The sequence below is a fragment of the Chaetodon auriga genome, chromosome 3, assembly GCF_051107435.1.
Source record: "Chaetodon auriga isolate fChaAug3 chromosome 3, fChaAug3.hap1, whole genome shotgun sequence".
NCBI classification, from domain to species: Eukaryota; Metazoa; Chordata; class Actinopteri; order Chaetodontiformes; family Chaetodontidae; genus Chaetodon; species Chaetodon auriga.
In genome coordinates this window covers 1,736,203-1,756,183 of record NC_135076.1, presented here as the reverse complement: position 1 = coordinate 1,756,183, position 19,981 = coordinate 1,736,203, and the positions used below count along the sequence as shown (strand labels likewise).

The 19,981-nt window shown below is 39.4% G+C and overlaps 1 protein-coding gene across 4 annotated transcripts in view; it reads right to left on the bottom strand.

Moving 5' to 3' along the window:
* The window catches only part of cherp (calcium homeostasis endoplasmic reticulum protein), a 42,224-nt gene extending 25,356 nt beyond the window's left edge, over positions 1-16,868 (bottom strand). For 2 of the 4 annotated variants that reach the window (XM_076722501.1, XM_076722510.1), the window contains exons 1-6: positions 16,700-16,859; positions 7,326-7,499; positions 1,880-2,049; positions 1,180-1,317; positions 938-1,089; positions 296-407 (exon numbers count right to left, since the gene is read on the bottom strand). In XM_076722501.1, the coding sequence (XP_076578616.1) occupies positions 296-407; positions 938-1,089; positions 1,180-1,317; positions 1,880-2,049; positions 7,326-7,499; positions 16,700-16,724 (771 nt within the window). In that variant the 5' untranslated portion in view covers positions 16,725-16,859. Of the gene's footprint in view, positions 1-295; positions 408-937; positions 1,090-1,179; positions 1,318-1,879; positions 2,050-3,509; positions 3,549-7,325; positions 7,500-16,699 lie in introns of all 4 variants that reach the window. The other 2 variants (XM_076722493.1, XM_076722485.1) reach the window with 2 other exon arrangements.
* Positions 16,869-19,981: the final 3,113 nt, after the last annotated feature.

The window sequence follows — 19,981 nt, the reverse complement described above, 5'->3', positions numbered from 1 at the left end:
GGACTACCTGACTGGGCTGCAGGTACTGCCTCATGCTACCAGTAGTGACAATGTAACTAACACAAACTAACTCAAAACTGTCAAAACTGAGCAACTGTCTGTGGCCACCACATGCAGTACCATTGCTTTTGCCTCTCCATTGCACCTGTTGTCACTTTCATTTGTACCAAAGTAGGTGTAATTGAGTCACAATCACTTGTGCTTCCTAAATGGACTGGTTGGATTTTTTGAGCAGTGTATAGACCACTACAGTACTAAATGACAAGAGCTGGCAAAGAAATCAGTGGCCATTCACCCGAGTGATCTTCTGCTGCTTCTCTTCCTCTACAGCCAGGAAGCTGGTGCAGTAGATGGGAACCACAACTTTCTGCAGTGCTGCCAACAAATCCTTCTGCTGCTTCCGCTGGCTGGAAGCACACATTAAAACACACATAACAAAATAAATATACTGAAAGCTGCTGAACAATTTTCTTCTGACAAAATCTTTCCACAAAATCCACTTTTATACCCAAATAACTTTCTTTGTACAAGATTTCTTTCACACCCAGACACAAGCTGCAAGGGATAGTTTCATTTATGGTCAATGTGTCTTAATTTTTCAATTAATCAATAGATCATTTAGTTTATAAAATTTAAATGCTTATGCATTAAATTCCAGCAGTTTCATAGTACTTAATATGTATTTAATATACACATTCCATTTAGTATAATCAAAGTTTAAAAGTTAAAAGTTTATATATCACCGATGGTACCTAATAACCACAACCGATGCTTGTTCAGTGTTTGATACCACAGTGTACACAGTACGTGGATTTTACAATTTAAAACTTCTGGGTATGTGTTCTTAACCTTGTTAATGAGGGTGTAATTAGGTCTACATAACATTTCTTAGAAAGCAAATCCATTTGTGTTTATGTATGTATTTTGGTATGTGTACCAGTGATGGAGAACGTCATTGGTCAAATAGATAAGATGAAGGCGGAGCTCAAAATGCGCTCCATCAGCAGTGATGCGGTTGCGAAGATGTGATGTCATCAGTTCACAGTGCTGTGGAGTCTTGGCATTGTTGAACATCCAGTTCTTACCAGCCTGTAAGGACGACAAACACATTACAGAGATATATTGTAGGAATCTACATACATAAGTATCTCTAAAAAATCTCCATTATGGCGATCTTACAGAGATGGCATCTTTGGTGCAGGTGTCTATGATGGGCTGCAGCAGGTTGTCAAATTCTGTGATGTCCAACTGAGTTTCCAGCAGCAGTTTTTGGGTCTGCTGCTCCATAGCAAGAGCTATGGCTGCAGTCACTTGTTCCTACATCAAGAAAAAAAAAGCCTTGCTATATTAAATTCTTATTGAGCCTTCCATTGTTCTCACAATGTTCTGCTGTAGTGTCTTTAAGGAAGGAAGCAAAATAGTAGAACATGTCAACTCAAAGTTGGTTCTTGTCAGGGAAGACCTGAAGATGAGGGGCCATCATCCCAGGCACTTCTTTACAAGGGAAAAATACAAAACACTTAAAAGTAAGGATTCTTAAAGGGAGTATAACTATGTTTCACACTGTTGACCATTATTATTTTGATTATGTATTTATGTATTCGCATGTATTTATGAACAAAACTTCTCATCTATGTTTTGTTTGTCCAGTTACTCTGTATTCTGTATGTATTCAGTAGGATCTGTTCCTTTGATAAAATGTTTATTCACGGATTTACAAGTCATGATTTCATAGGCACATTCATTTGGTCAAAATGATATCTTCAAAAGATTTGTCTAGTTACTGCAAAAATAAAAAAACATAAAAACATAAAATAAAACATCCCTGAAGGACGGATGTCCTCTGTGCCAGATTTATCATTTCTTTCTTGCTCTGTACCTGTCTCAGTGTGTGCAGATGCTGCTCCTGCTGCTGCAGATTCCATTGGCTCTGTTGGATGAGCTCATCGATAGAGGGCGCAGCAGGCAGAGGAATTGGAGGCGGAACAATCATCTGCACTGGTGGAGGAGGGACATCAACAACGTCTTTGGCACCTGGGTTGTACATTTCTGCAAAAACAGCAGCAGGAAAAAAAGGAGGAAATACAAAAATTTGATGCAGGAGGGCTGTAAGACTGCTGACTTCTGATGTGATACAGACTCCCAAAGAGGAATATGTATTCCCTTCCATATCAATACAAAGCAAATTTGGTAAAGGTAAAATAAGATGTAATAGTTTACACACAGCAAGCGGATGAAATGTTCTAGGAACAAAGCAGAAGGGTAAACAAAATGTAAAAAAACATGCAACCCGCAGCAACATTACCAATGTTGTCATTCCTACCCCCCTGACTACTGCAGAAACAGCTGCTGAAAGGCCACATGTCCGCATCTCCAAAAGATCAGAGGCACAAAGTTTTGCAAACATATAACATGAATATTAGGTTACTGAACAACAGCCTGGCTGTAATATCATTTAATACTGAATCCCTGGCTGATAAATCAAGGTGTAAATTTGGAAAAAAAATAAATAAAAAATGTTTATATATAAACATATGTAATTCTAATCAGGGATGTTCCAAGAAATTGGGCTGATAAAGGACTCATTAACAATACTGGTCATATAAAACATTTCTAATCCTTTGTTTAATATTAATCACAAATCCCAGGGTATGCAGGCTGTCAAAAATGCCCCACTGCGCTCAGTTTAAAAACAGGCTCCACAAAGCTGTATGCTGATGAGGCTTCTAGTTTGACAGTGATGTGGCACAGAAGTAACAAAAATGACAAGGTGGAGCTCATTACAAACAACGAGCTGTGTGGGACTTAAAACATTGAATATATGGTAAGGTTTTTGTGACTTCACAATACAACACTTTAAATACTTTATTCTAATACATACTTTCTGACCTATTATATACCTTGTGATTTGGGTCACATTTATTATAGTCTTAATTTCTCATATAGTAACGCTAAGTTCTGTTGTAGCTACTCAGCAGTGAGTTTAAGACATTTTTCTGAAATTTTATAATTTACTTTATAATTGTGAAACTAGGCCCAAGGCTGTGGTAGTGAAAAATCAGGACACACGTCTTCCATGAACAGGGATAATTATGCAAACAGCACTGTCACAAACCAAACATTTGTGTTTTTGGTAAAATTATGCAGCCCTTACCCTACAGCTGAACTGAATCCTGAGACGTATTCTAGAGACAAACAGATTAAACAAGAAGGCCTTGCTCGAGGACATGCCACCAGGCTCCTCTTCCTGTTTGTCTGAGCAACCGTAACAACTTGAAGTACATTAAAGTGCATAAAGAACATTTTTCAGCATTGTGAAGAAGATATGCCTTCAGTGAAGCTTCAAAACAACAACACAGCACAAACTCAGCAAGAAAAACATACTAACATAAAAAAAACACAGCTGAAAACAAAACAAAGAGCTTGTAAGCATTCGTGTGCAAAAATAAAATGTGACTTTTCCAACTGGAATTTTGAATTTGTTTGACAGATTGGTTCTAAATAAATACCTTCAGATTTATACTCCTCCCCATCGTGGGTAGAGGGATCTAAGTGGAGAAAAGCAAACTTTAATGAATTTCAGTGGTATTACATGACTGACAAAAGAACTCCATGCAACCCTGCACAAGACTGTGCTATTATTACCAGGCTGTCAATTATGTGACCATCATTCAGTGACCAAGACCTAACTGTACATGCTGCTGAAGATGCTCTGACTCCGTCTGCATGAGCAACAAGTGGCATTAATAGTCTGAGTCAAAGCTATGACTAAATACAAAATCCTATACTTAAGGATATGAGGCAGCTGATAATCAAATAGTAGCAGGTGATAGAGATGCTCTGGCAACCTTGAATTCCATTTTTTTACAGCTAGTATGAACTGACAGACAATACATTACCTTTTCTATTTGGATTCAGCCACTAATGGCTATTTGAAATGTGTGGCACACAGTGTTCACATTGCCATGGTAGTTAACTTGACACATCCAGTGCCTAACATCAATGGTGAATACAAAGTACAAGCAAAACAAGTGTACTGATTAGAATTAAGAGGCTGATGCATGCCATCCCAGTGCAATGGCCTCATAGTTGGAAGGGTGATGATTAGTTACACCCTTCAGTGGCCAAAAAGTTACCTAAGAAAATACACGTTTTTTTCTTTTGTTCCATGCCATTTAAATCATTTTTATCAGTGAAATATTTATTTACACATTCAGTTAAACATTTGACTCATCAGATATGAGGGAGACAGTGATTTTGTGTCTTCTGATTCGATCTAGGAAAATAAGGTGCATGTTTCAGAAAACAGATTTATCATTTATGTGTTACTTAAGTTTAATCAAGGCCATTCTTCTAGCTCTACTAAAACGGAGCTATTCCTCTAAATGAAGGTTGTGGAGAAACCTTGACTATAATCAACTGTTGTGGCATTTTGTATATGGCAGTTTTCTAGTATCTATACACTATTTCCCTGGCGTTAAAACTGACTGAACACATGGTTGGGCTCATAAAGTAGCAGTGCATTACGATGCAGATGTTGCACAGATTTCTGAAGTTTTTAATTCAATTGATATTTGCTACCTTTGCACTTTCAATAAACACTACTTAGTTGCCAAGATGTTCACTTCTCAAATACAGTACACAGCATACCAGCTCTGGCCCGCCGGCCCACCTGCCCACCCGCCCCAGTTGACATGAAACTAGAATTTCCCTTTAAGATGTGAACTGAGCCAAACATTTTCAGCCGCAGCTAACAACTTTTGTCTCCACTACAATGCCACAAAGGATGAGTCAGAGTTCATGTCACCAAGTCATGCTGCTCAGTTTTCACAAGGATTAGGACATAAATTTGGGGAACAGGGATTCTGGTTAGGGCTGGGTATTATGGCATACAATTACCTGAATTTTGGTTACAGAAGCGTAAATACATATGCTTCTATAACCTACTTTAATGAGCACAGGGATGTTTTTATATTGCTTTTTATAGCTGTCTTAAAATAGCTGTGTGCGATATGGATGAAATCATGATATATCATGATATATGTAAAAATATATACTATTAAATCATGTCTGTTTTTATCAAATTCACACAATTAACTACCTGAAATATGAAAGTATTTCATCAAATTGATTCAAAACCATATTAAAATCAATTATTACCATTTAGCAGTCCTTCCACATTCAACATGACCTGTGCTAAACTTGGTATAAATCGCTGAGTTAGGGAAAACTTCTAAAATGAAGAGCAGGCGTCATATGAGGTGCCTGGCAGGGGTGAAAGTTCTATCATCTGATAATCAGCAGCAGGCTGTGGTAAACTAATGTTTAGGCATCTTTTCAGAGCTTTAAGAGTTGACAAAGACAGTATAGTACCTTCTGAATATGGTTTCAGCCATAACGTGAAATATGTGGTTTCATCTTGTTCACAATACTGTTAGAACAAGGCAGCATTGTGACTTACTTGTAACATCCAGTATTAGTATCAATGGAAATTATGTTTGATATGTTTTTTAGTCTGTATTGTTTATGATGTTCTCATGGGAATTTGTTTATATGCCACACAGAGCTGACGATTCAGGTTTTGCAGCACACTCATTGCATACAGTGGTCTAATGTATCCAGAGATATTAAAGGACATGGAGATATTAAACAGTATGGCCAAAAAAAAGGCATGGCAAATCTCCAACAGATGATTGTGTCCTCTCACAATACATATATATAAAGTGATAAGAACCACACCCTACATACTAACTATAAAGCTGACAACATTATGATGTGAAAAATCCTAATTCTGATCAAAGAATATGTTAACAGTATTACAAAATACCAGTTGGCATTGGGTGCCAACTGTGGGTATTTGATTGAGTGCTACAGAAACAATTTAATCCATGCTCAAACTATATTAAAGTTCTTTACCCAGCCCTACCCTTGTTTCAAATAAAGAGTGAATTACAAGTGCAATTCAGTTAAGCACTGCTCAGCTCTACATGGCTGTGCTGTGAAAACATGGCCTAGACGACACGGCTGACATGGCAGCAGACATTTAGATCTGTAAGTAATCACAGTGAAGTAGGTAAGTGTGAGTAGGTACAGTATTTGCTTGATAAGGATGCCACTTAAGGTACACTTTGAAAGCCTATCAACACAAAGGAAAAATCCAATCTAAAACAGAGTACACACTAATAATATGACGTTGGAGAATTCAATCAACAGTTTCTCCCAAAACATGAAATACAGTGAAGATGTTCCGTATGTGGGTGCAAAAAAGTGTTCTAATTGAACGACATGACTTAAGTACAGTTTGACAAAGGGAATATGTTGATTTGATAACATCAATTAGAAGTTTATCGATAATTGGCCTGGTCTTATTCATTCAATGCTACAAGCTGCATTTGACATGAATTCATTCATTTTATGAAGGCTTGTTTTGTACTGAGAAAGACCTACCATATTTTTCGGACTATAGGTTGCACTTTTTTTAATAGTTTGGCTGGTCCTGCGACTTATATATCAAAATATATATAACTTAACATGTTTTTAAATGTTAATTCATACTGACTGACTGACATGAACCAATGAGTAAACATTACTGTGTACAGCCGCGAGAGGGCGCTCAAGGCTTGTGACAACTATATGCTGCTCCTGTACCACTGAAAAAATTAACTGACTGCTGAATGCCGAATCTGACGACAGCCTTGCAGCAGAGGAGACGGCGCTTCATCTTCCTCCGGAGTTGGCGGATGTGTTCAGGAGCGACGCCAAGGATGAAGAATTCAATGTATTCAGTGATGTGGAATGAGATCGGGAGCTTGGTCAACTTGCTTACCGGCAACTAGCGTGTTGGACTCGCTGGCTTGTTATGTAAATTTAACGTATTCAGCCTCCCAGGTATGTTCTTTATGCTACTGTGTAGCTGAATAACTGTTAATGTGTTACGTTAACATACTGAACACCTATTCAGCTTGTTGTTCTGTGTGCAATTGTATAGTTGAATAACTGTTAATGTGTTACATTAACATACCGGACATCTTTCAGCCTGTTGTTCTGTGTGCTATTGTGTAGTTGAATAAGTTGCCTTTCCAGATTAAATGTCTGTTCTTGGTCTTGGATTTTGTGAAATAAATTTCTCAATAAATGCCACTTACAGTCCAGTGTGACTTATATATCATCTTTTCCTCTTCAGGACACATTTTTTGACTAATGCGACTTATAGTCTGCCAAATAGGGTAATTATCTTGAACACCACATGAACTGAAAATTCCAACATCATACAAATATCTATGTGCCAATAGTTTTATGGTGGACTGTCCCTTTAAACTACATACGCTGCTGTTGTTCCATAGCAAGCTTGCACTTGTAGTAGCTGAAGTATTCTCCCCCAAAGAGGAAGGAAAACTTAGGATTGTCCTTCTGTTTCTCCATTGTCATCTTTTCAAACTCTGGCCCATTCCGAGCGACAAACTGGGCCAGCTTGTCAATGACATTCCTCAGTTCTTGATCTGCACCAGGAAAGAGAGGAAGAAGAGGAAAAAATACAGTCAGTGCTGATACAGCTGGTCATCTGTCTGAAACTGATGACAAACAAATAACAAAAAATAGGAAGAAGTTACACTTAGCAACAGTGTATGCCTCTAATGTATTCTCATTATATTCCACTCACAGAACTACAGTTTTTCTGAATGATATATATACAGTGATCTTAAAAAAAAAAAAAAAAAAGGTCCGTCTCACACACACACACACACACACACACACACACACACACACACACACACACACACGTATACATACATATATAGAGAGAGAGAGAGAGGCGGAGAGAGAGAGAGTGCGTGCTTGGGGTTGAGGGTAATATTCCAAGATAAAACTCTGAATTTTCAAGAGTGAAGTGGTAGATTTACAAGAAAAACAAACAAACAAGAAGTTTTTGTGTTTTTTTTTTTTTGGTTCAAGGAACACACACCACATACTTATACTTTGCTAACTCACTGTAGTATGAACACCACAATTTGTAATGTATTATGCCTGCTGTGCATTACCTAATCAAAATGATACTTCACAAGCAGATTTAGCAATAAGGAAACACCTGTGATTTTACATCAGAATCACGATATCAGCATCCAGACTATTAAGAGACACTACCATGAATTTGGCCTATTCAGAAGAAAACAATATGCTGATTTGCATGAGGTGATAGCTTTTGTGCAACAGGAAATACAACACAATGGAGAGCTGCTAGGATATCACTCGTTAAAGCTATTCAATTCAAATGGAATTTGTGGTACAGCAGGATACAATACAACAGATCATCAAATTCATCAGTCCTTAAGGTATGGAGCTTTGAAGGGTGCAGCATCTTAGACGTCGGCAGTACAACACTAACAGGCCTAATGCTATTTGGCACATGGACTCCGACAATTTTTTTTCCATCATTTTGTTTTATGGATGCAAGGCAACAAATACAAACACCAAGGTTGTAGCTGACTATCATACTCAATGCATTACGTGCTTGGGTGGGTGTCCAGAGAGGATACATGTTGACATGGCACTGAAAACACACGTCGCGAACAAGTGTTTTAGGAGAAACCACATCAACAGTTTCCTTCAAAGACAATTTTATTTATGGACGTAACATGGTAAATCAACATACTGAATCCTGACGGGGAATTAGGGCTGGGCGATATGGCTGAAAACTGTATCACGATATAAGTGTTTTATATTGGTTGATATCAATAATTATTGATATTTTTTATGACCTATTTAAAATAAGGACCAAGAGAGAAATACATTCAATTTAAACATTTTTATTTTAAATTTAACCTTCTTCTGATTATAATCCCCTCAGCTATCAAGGCAGAAAGGAAAGGAAATCACAACATTTCAACACAACCATGGAAAACACTCAAATAATAAATGTAAATAAAAGTGTAAAAATGTAAACATAGAGAAACCTGAGAACTTTTTTCTGCAGGTTTAGTGCAAGGAAGTTCACAAGCTGATTCATCTTCTGGTGAATAAAATGTTTTCAAATATGTGCAGCGTTTTGTAAACACAGCAGAAACTGAGGTAGACTTGACATCTGTAACATACAAAAAACCAAACATGATAGACAGTAACACTGACTGAACTATAAAACCAGCCTAGACATGTGAATAACTTTGGTAACTCTTCTTACTCTAAACATACGTGAACTATTCAATTATATTTTTAGCGCAAGTGTGGTAAAAAAAAAAAAAAAAAAAACGTGTAAGAGATTTTTATAAGCTGTCTTCTCCACAGTGCTCAGCGGAAGCATGACTTTATCTATATGATATGCCACTGTCTCCGTTATGTCTTTGTGCCTTTTAGATGATTTGTCATAAGGCACTGAAACAGAGCACCTCTGCATGGAGGTCTGCTGCTTGTGCGGTGGTGCTGCGGTATGGATGTTGTTGGACGTTGGCGAATACGGCTGCGCTCCAAAGGGTGAGCTCGAAGTTTGTGGTATCAACCAGTCTTGGTGGGGACGACGGTCTTGCATACTTTACAGACCACATTGGTCTCACTACGGTCCGACTTACAAAATCCAAAAAACTGCCATACTGGTGAGCTGACTTTTCCTGTTTTATCGTCAATTTCTTCGCTTGTTGCAGCACTCACTTTTTATTTGTCATCTCACTCCTCGCAAAGAATCAAACACGAGACAACGAGATGGCGCAACCAAACGGGATACTGTTAAATGATTGGCTGTTAGCGTGTCACTCCCACTGATCAGTGATTACTCCCTACGTTGCTTGGTTACCTGAGAGCGAGCGCCTTTGTTCATGCAACCAACCTTGCTTCGCAACTTCTGGTTTCTTCCGACGAAGAAAAAAGAAATTATCGAATATTCTATCAAAGGCATTTTTTATTGATATTGATTACGTGTCTATCGAAAGACATATCGTTATCGTTTTATCGTCCAGCCCTACGGGGAATACAAAGAAAAGAAAGCATTTCTGATATTATTGTCTTAAACTGTCACAAATCTCATGTGTTGTTTACAGTGATCAACTCTGAATGCACCACAGACTGTGGGAATTGAGCCCTCCCCTTCTGTGTGGAAAGCTTTCTGCGATTCTTCACTGCTAAAGTCACTTCTACCAGAGCACTTATTTCACCTCCTGTTTATGACCCCTCAGTGTTTGTCCCTTGTTCTGCTGTTTTTGACTCATTTGAGCCTGTGACCCTGCCTTTTGTACAGGAGACTGTGGGGCATTTAAAGCCATCAGGCTTGCCCAATGACCCTGTTCCTCCTCAACTTTTTAAGGAGTTTTTCCCCACTGTTGGGCCATATTTACACGGCATTATTAACAGCAGTCTGTCTTCAGGAGTGGTTCCTGTAAATTTTAAACATGCTTTTAAATCTCTAAGTGGCCTTGCCCCATCGTACCTCTCTGAGCTTCTGCACCCCTACACACCCACCCGATCTCTTAGGTCAGCAGACCAGCTGCTCCTGAGGGTTCCCAGAACTAGGCTGAAGCTCAGAGGGGATCGGGTGTTTTCTGTTGCAGCTCCAAAATTGTGGAACAAACTGCCACTGCACATTAGACAGGCCTCTTCACTGCCTAATTTTAAAACTCTTCTTAAAACGCACCTTTTTTCTTTGGCTTTTCACACCACTTAGGTTGTTGATTTTATGTACAAAGATATTTTATCATTTTATCTTCTTATCTTTTTAATCTTTTATTTATTATGTTTTATTGTGTTTATTTTACTGTACAGCACTTTGGAAACCCTTGTGTTTATTTAAAACTGTGCTGTATAAATAAAATGGATTGGATTGGATTGGAAAGCATTCAGTTCTTGATGAACACCGTTCAAGAGAATGGCCACTTCTCTTATGACTTTTTGGATAGAAGCTTAATTCAGTTATGCTTCATTTAACATGCAGTTGTGCAGCCACTGATTAAGAAACCTGGACTGGATCCTGCTGTTATGGCAAATTTTAGGCCCATTTCTAAATTGTCCTTCCTTTCCAAAATCTTACGGAAGATTGTCTACTCTCAGCTAATGGACTTTTTAAAAGAACAAAATGTTCTTGAAATTTACCAATCTGGTTTTAAAACATTGCACAGCAGAGAATCTGCGCTTTTAAGAGTTTTAACAACATCTTTTTAGCTAATGACTCTGGTCACTGTGTAATCCTTGTGCTCTTAGATTTAACTGCGGCATTTGATACAGTGGACCATGACATCCTGATTGCTCGTTTGGAGCAGTGGGTGGGCATCAGGGGCCTGCCGCTGGAATGGTTCAGATCCTACCTGTCTCATCGGACATTCTGTGTCAGCCTGGGTGACTCTGTGTCCTCCACTGCTCCTCTCTCATGTGGGGTCCCACAGGGCTCAGTGCTGGGCCCTCTTTTATTTTCTTTACATCTTATCCCACTTGGGATAAGATGTAATCTGGAATCTGAATCCCAAAAATCTTATCAATTCCCATCCCTAGTTCAAATGCTCTCCTATGTCACCCTTTAGTGCAGACATGCATGTACATCTCATTGAAAAAAGTAACTGATAGTGATAACGACCCACTGACTTGGTGGAAAGCGTATGAAAAGTGCTTTCCTCTAATGTCAAAAATGCCGCAGAAATATCTGTGCATACCAGGCACAAATATGCCATCAGAAACGGTGTTGCGCATGGCTGGTAATATCATTACCCACCTGTACAATTCGATTAGGCAAGTTAAGGTAAACACTCTTGTTTTCCTTTCATAGAATCTGCAAGCCTTAACAGTAGCACAATGTGCTATTGCATTTACTTTTATGCAAAGGAATAGCCTACTATTTCTTCAGATTTGCACTTTTTTAAAATTAATCTTTGTTCATTGTTCTGTACTTGGGCTACTTGGGTAATAAGCTAAAGGGCATTTATCTATGGACAAAGCTGCATTATTAGTGTGACTGTTGTGGTTTTTGCACTTTATTTTTCCATTGTTCTTCATACATATATATTTCAGCAATATGACAGGATATAATTAAAGATTTCTGAAAAGCTTTAGGGCGTTTTAGCCTTATTTTTTGGCATTATTTTTCTTTCAGTTTCATATTTAAACAATAGCCTACAATGTCATAGGCCATAGCCTTATTGTTATTATCATTATTTTGTGTCATTGTTGTGTGATTTTTGTGGACCACATATTTATTCTGATTGAATACATGCGCCTTCACCTTATCCTGCAATAATCAAATTTTACTGAAACATTACAACTTTTAGGGTACTCTTCAATTAAAATATATAACTTTGATATCTTTGCAAGCAATTAGGTGTAAAGATATGCTGAACAGCTATCTGACACTGTTTAAGAAAAAAAGAATCTGATGGCATCAGATGAAAGATGCCTCTACTTGCAGCCTCCAAATGAAGACACAGGTAGGCTAAACATAACTATCCTCTTTAATGATCAGGGTGCACACTAACTACACATACAGTTCATGGAGAAGTTCCAAAATATAATTTATGAATTGAAGTTCATTTTCAGCACCAATTGACAGGAGATCAAACACTAAAGACAGCATAACTGTCAATTAGCCACTGCCCTTTCTCATCGCATATCACTGCATTAAGACAAATGCATAACTCCCACTGCCAGTTCCTATTCGTGCACACTTTGAGTTGAGTTTCCAAGTTGAATTCTCGAGGAGGCAGACTTCAAAATTCGCAAAATAAAATGTCAAAAACTTGGTTTAGGTGAGTGGTGGCACATGGTACGAACATGCAGGAGGAGGAGGAGTCATCCTTAAAGATGTCTGTTTTTGAGTTGATAATTATTGTATTTTTTCCAAAGTATCTGCATTACCAATTAAAGTGTGGTAAGCAATGTACAGGCAAGCAGAAAAGAGTATGAAGCGGCTACACTCTGAGCAATGTCATTAAACAAATACTCACTTGCTGTGTCGTGGGGTAGCAGTGCATACACTGTGAATGATAGTCTGTAAATATGGTTTAAGGATAGCTCCTGCAGTGGAAATGGTATTACTAGATATCTGCCAGTGGGCACATTTGTGTGATTAAACAGTGTATATTATCACACTGCAATACCCTACTCAACATCATATAGCTCTGTGTCATTTTCAGCACTTGCATCTTCAATGTCGCCTGTATCAAAATCATAGTCATTGGTTGAAATTTCTTTAGGGACGAGGAAATTCTTTCCTTTTTCTAGGACAGCATCCATACCACATTCTACCCCCACAACTACTGTCCTTGTGCTTCCTTCCCATTTTGTTCAAAGTTGCTTTACTTGTCCATTCTCACTACGTAGCCACCCTGTTACAATTTTGTGATGACTTGCTCTCACTCTCTTCTTTGCAGGGGGTGGAAATTTGATGTTTAGCACTTGATCTTTAGTTTTATTTGCATCAGCTTCCTTTCTCGTCTCAAGCTTTGCCCATAGCTTTTGGAAGAGGTCCTTTTGTTGTTACTGAAGTGGTGTTGACAGAAGTTCACCAATGCCAGTGGATCCCCATTTGAGAGTATTTGGCCAGATCCCTGTATTCCAGAAGAGGGATGACATCGTCTCGTCAGTTGAATGATAGAGCAGAACAAGTTTAATACGTTTTGTCAAAACATGTTTAATACATGAATAATTCACTGAAATACTGTTTGTACAGAGTAGATAATATTAAGGTTACGGCAGGCCAACTTTGTCAAGGCCCATAAGAACATTCTACCGCAGGCAAAGACTACGTGAAAAGCCCTTACTCATTTTTGTGTGTGTGTGTGTGTATAACAGAAATTATGGAAAATAAACTTTTACTTTTACATTGATATTCATATCTATTTTTTGATATTTTACCATGTGTATTAATAACATAAAAAGAATATTTTCACAATCACTGCACATTCATGACATGCACTGCCCTGCCAGTAGTACCAGTACCAGCACTGCCCAGTAGTACCTTTTACTCCTGCAGGCCGCTAATCACTTCTTCAGTGACTATGCGCTCATGTAGGAAAGAGATGACTCTAATGGCCAGTGCTGTGATGAAGACAGAATACAATGATGAAGGCCCAATATCTGAAACACTTGCATTGTGTCCAGTTTGCATAGTATCACGTGTGATGTGATCACATTGCCTGTTACTGCCAGTGACTAAATGACCTACGCCTTGGTTTCTTCTTAAAGGACAGATTCACTTTTTTTTAACACAGGCTCAATTTAAACACTGCCTGGCAGCAAACGGACTAGTAGTATAAGCCATAATTTCACTGTTCACTGTTCTAAGCTGATTATACATGTCCTTTCCAGGACAGGAAGTTCCCATTAACATTAGATCTGCTTTCATATATTCTTCTCAGAAAAATACTGCTCATCATATCAAAAGTTAAAATGAGATTCATATGCCAGTATTGTATGTAACTGAGCAACTTGGACAGCTCCCAGTCTATTGAACTCATAATGTTTAATAGGATGAACAGTTTGCAACCAATTCCTGAGCAGAACAAAAAGACACAGATGATTATACTGTGAGCTTGCTGGTTTGGAAAATTATAAATATCATGGTTTTTGAAGGCTAAAACACTTTACCTATTGGGCTGCATTGGAGGCCCGTGATAGGCCACACAGTGTGCCAATTTCTCAATAAAGCGATCAGTGAAATTATGGCCTGTATTAGTCAAAACCATGCAAGACAATGTTTAATGGTCTGGGTACAAAAAAATTAACCAATTCTTTGACATTTCCATGTGAATGACAGAACCAATGAGAAACACCACTGACTGCCATAATACCACAAAGTTCATTTGCGTTGATTTAAGATGATACTGATGAAATTTTATGGATGAATTCCAGCATTGTTCTAAAAGAGCTGGCCTATAGTTTAATTTCACAGTTATTTCCTTCATTAGAAATCAGCCGAATGAGAGAATGTATTAGAATGACTAGTCTGGTCCTCCTGTCCCGTCACCTAAAGTAGATAGTTATATACCATTAACATCATATCAACATCGTATCTAGCAACAATTATCTTCTTAAATGGGTGTATCTGGCATGAAATCTTATCATATGGGGGTCCTTGAGATGAAAAGATATGGCTAGTCCCGTACCTAAAAATTTCAAGCTCCTCATGTATAGTTAATCTTTACTTTGCTCATTATGAATCCAAGCCCACCAACTTGCATTTCTGACAGCAACTCCCTGTGGTCATAGTTTAAACTAATCACTATTTAGGTTCGTCAGTTATTGGATGAACAGAACACAGACGTTGTGAAACTTTAGGGCTTAACTAAATAACGTTACAGTCCAACTAGCAAGTTACAACTTGTATGCCATGGCCATGCTGGAAGGGGACACTGATTTCACTGGCCCAGCCCTTCCCTAATGTTGACCATCATATCACATATCTGCAGGAAAGTTTAGCAGAAAAGTTACACAGCCCAGCATCAGTGATCTATTTATCCACCAACTAACATGTTCATATGAGCTACGAAGTAAGCAAAGCGTAGTGGTAATGTTACACAAGCGGGTCCACGAACCATTAACCTTGGACACAGAGATAACAGTACTGATCGGCTGAGAGAAATATACAGGAACATTAACATTACCCCCTTCTTTTTTTTTTACTTCAGAAAAGCATTAGCTTGAGGGTTCTTAATGTCTTTCTGATGTGCTTTGCTACGAGACAAACAAAGCTAGTTCTAGCTAGTGTAAAACATGCAATCTTGTAATTGTGACACGTTACTCATTAAATAAACCATTATCGACCAACTTCATGAATTTCATGTTAGGTAAACTTACCTGAAGCAGCCTTGTTCCAGTGCAGCATATCCTCACTAAGGTAAGGTGTTTACTGGTTGCATCTGTGCTGCCATGAGGTTGATCCAACCTTGCAAAATGAAGCGATGTGGTTCTTCCAGAAAAAACGCAATTTTTACAGGATTTTCTGCAACTTTGATCTCAGAGAATTTTTGTGTTATTTCTGGCAAATCTGGGATTTAATATCCTCAGAGAATATCCGAGTTTATTTATAATTTATTTTTTTAATTAATAATTTTTTGTTTAAGATATTAGTTTGTTTGTTTTTTTCTCATGACATGAGCAAGACATGAGGTCTTTTCGTAAATTTACGACCTTAATGTCGGAAATTTGAGTTTCTTCGCGGAATATTACCCCCGGCTCCGTTTTTTAATCACACACATCACATTACAATGGCACAATGGCCCTAACACGGCCTTGTATTGGAATAGCGACCCTAATCCATACTCTGACCTAGAAACCGCTGTTTCAACACAGAACACTAACTGTAGAATATGCGATGACCATGTCACGTAAAGTCCTCAATTCAATATAAGGTACTTGACTAATTTTAACTTCATCTGATTTATCGTGTATTTCATTATGGCACCAAACTCGAAAACGACAGGGGGAGGGAAGGAAATCGCCAGCTTCGGTGAAAATAATGATTTTACTTTAGCCGTGAAAGTTAGTTAACGTAAAATTAATTAAATAAATAAATAAATAAATAAAGTTAACATAGCTGTGTAATTCTAAAACAATTGTTAGTATTGCAAAGGTGTACACAAAACTCTATTACACACGCATTTAGCTATGGACGTTAACGTTACTAAACTTAGACGTAATGCTAAATGCAGCAGTGACGTTAGCTGTTAAGGCACTAGCTCTAGGTAGCATGCTAATATTCAATGAAAGTCATTCAACGTCGCAGCGTACTGCTCACCTTCAGGGGGATTGGGAATATCCATGTCTCAGATACAGCAAACAAGCTGAACCTTACTAAACAGTCCAGAGGCCAGTCAATTCGTTTTGTGTTTTACTTAAGGATTTATAACACTGACAACGCACACTTGCATTGGCCTTGTACCACCGGAAGTTTTGCTATACAGAAACAGCGCCGCGAAAAATGGCCGTCTATTTTGTCTACAGCGCCACGTCGGGTTAGGTGGAGAATTGCCACTCGACCTGCGAATGTTCCTCTTTGTGTAATTTTCAGTGTCACTGGTTTTCAGTTTCAACTTAGTGCCATCATTTTGGCGGGGGGGCACAGGAGAGTATAATTCACAGTACATATAATCTGTACACTAATGCCATATTTCCATTTCATGGTACAGCATATGATATTATGTTTAGGTACAGTTACTTTTCTCTATTTTGTTTTCCACTGCAGTTAGTACCCTGTTATGGCATTGTGGATTCCTTAGCTGACTGTCATTCTTTTCTTTTCTTTTTTTTCTTTTTTTTTTCTTTTTTACTTTCTGAAAGACAATATACAAAGGACATACAAAGACACATCAAATGCATCATAACCAACACAAAGCCCAGGGGTACAGGCAAAATGGGAGGAAAATAATTAAAGACAGTAATGCCCTTCATTTAAAAGTCAAAATCAAGTCCAGTGCAAACAGAATTAAAATTAAAGATGTCCAGTGCAAAAATAATTGAAGGTAAAAATGTCCAAACAGAAGTAAAAGTAAAAATGTCCAATGCAACAGAAAACAAGTTTAAATGTCAAGTGTTTAAATGAGTTTACATGAGATGTCCAGAGTTTAAATGTCCAGTGCAAACAGAAAGCAAGTTAAGGTGCATGTTGAACAGAGTGTTGTACAGATTCCATTGAGAACACTGAGGAATGTTGACATTAATGTTTAAAGTTTCCCCCCCTGAGTGGAGTTAAAGAGCCGCATGGCGTGGGGGAGGAATAACTTCCTCAGTCTGTCAGTGGAGCAGGACAGTGACAACAGCCTGTCACTGAAGCTGCTCCTCTCCCTGGAGATGACGCTGTGCAGCAGATGCGGTGGATTGTCCATGATTGACAGGAGCCTGCTCAGTGCCCGTCGCTCTGCCACAGATGTCAGGCTGTCCAGCTCTGTGCCCATAACAGAGCCCGCCTTCCTCAACAGTTTGTCTAGATGTGTAGCTTCCCTCTTTTTGATACTGCCCCCCCCCCCCAGCACACTGCTGCGTAGAAGAGGGCACTTGCTACCACAGTCTGGTAGAACATCTGCAACATCTTTTTGCAGATGTTGAAGGACGCCAGCCTTCTGAGGAAGTACAGTCGGCTCTGTCCTCTCCTGCACAGAACATCTGTGTTGGCAGTCCAGTCCATTTTATCATCCAGCTGCACTCCCAGGTATTTGTAAGTCCGTACAATCTCCACACAGTCCCCTTTGATGGTCACAGGCTCCGGATGAGGCCTGCGCTTCCTGAAGTCCACCACCATCCCCCTGGTCTTGGTGGTGTTGAGGTGCAGGTGGTTGGAGTCGCACCATGTGACAAAGTCCTGGATCAGTGTCCTGTACTCCTCCTCCTGTCCGTTCCTGATACAGCCCATGATAGCAGTGTCATCTGCAAACTTTTACACCTGGCAGGACTCTGAGTTGTATTGGAAGTCCGATGTGTACAGGGTGAACAGCACAGCACTGGAGAGAGCACGGTCCCCTGCGGTGCTCCTGTGCTGCAAACCACGGTGTCAGACCTGCAGTCCCCCAGTCTCACATACTGAGGTCTGCCTGTCAGATAGTAATGTAATCCAGACCACCAGGTGTGAGCCTACTCCCATCTCTGTCAGTTTATCTCTGAGGAGCAGGGGCTGGATGGTGTTGAAGGCGTTGGAGAAGTCCAATAATGTAATCCTCACCGCGCCGCTGCCCCTGTCCAGGTGGGAGAGGGATCGGTGTAGCACATAGACGATGGCATCCTCCACTCCACAATAGTTGCATATTACAGCACAATCCTCAGTCTACAGTTCTTTAAGAAGAATCAGAGTGACAATCCCCTTTATTTGTCACACAACACATACACGCGAACACGCCATGCAATTGGTGAAATTTGTCCTCTGCGTTTAACCCATCCTTGGTCAGTCCTTCCTCCGCGGCAGAGCAGGAGCGGTGGGCTGCCATCCGACCGGCGCTTGGGGACCCAGTTTCCTTTGTTACCATTGGTCAGGTGGTGATCTTCTTACATGTTTTTAGTGGGGGTTTTTTAAGGAGTATACCCCAGGTGAACACGGGGAGAACATGCAAACTCCACACAGAAAGGTTTTTTAGTGGAGGTTTTTTAAGGAGGATAACCCCAGGTGAACACGGGGAGAACATGCAAACTCCACACAGAAAGGTTTTTTAGTGGAGGTTTTTTAAGGAGGATAACCCCAGGTGAACACGGGGAGAACATGCAAACTCCACACAGAAAGGCCCCTTTTTTCCTCGAGCAGCAGGCACCGAAGGCATGGTGGAGGACACACCCCCGGTGTCCACAGTGGGAATCGAACCCTGGACCTTCTAGCTGTGAGGTGACAGTGTTTCCACCGTGCCACTGTCGCTGAATAGAGAGCTGTTGATTCAGCTGTACCGCATTATACAGAGAAGTGTTTGTGTTATTTAGCTCACCCTCACTAATATAAATGACACTGCTAAATATGGTTTGCAGTAGATTACATGTCAGTCAGCAGTGTCAACCACCTCCTGTATTCTGTATATGTTGGTCAGATGTCTGTTGGCCTGTTTCAACATGTGGCTGCTGTTCCCTTCTTTTGATGTTGTTTTCCAGTGTTTAAGTAATATTATGATGGCTTTTTAAAACTGTTCTCTTTAATATTTTGATAAAATCTGATTTTTTTACATGAAGTATTTATATATTAATATATTAATTGATTTGAGGGCATCCAGCAGGGGAGGTCATTTAGGTAGACAATGTTTTTGAAGCATGCAACCAGATGTTAGGGCTGACCTCTTACACAGGCGTTAGTCACTGGAGCCTGTGTGTGTGGCAGCTGCACCTTGACTGTCTACAGGCGATGGGGCACGATCACACATGTCTGAGCGCTTTGAGCCTCTGTCACACATGTCCTGGGTGGCTTTCTCCTGTCTCTTTTCCACTTTTTTTGCCCTGTAAACAAAAACAAACAGACCATCTGGTGTCAGCTGATGAAGAGTCTTTGCAGTGACTATGTTTCATTTGCTCTCATGCATTGATGTGTGAGCTCAATGTACTTACATAGTTTTCC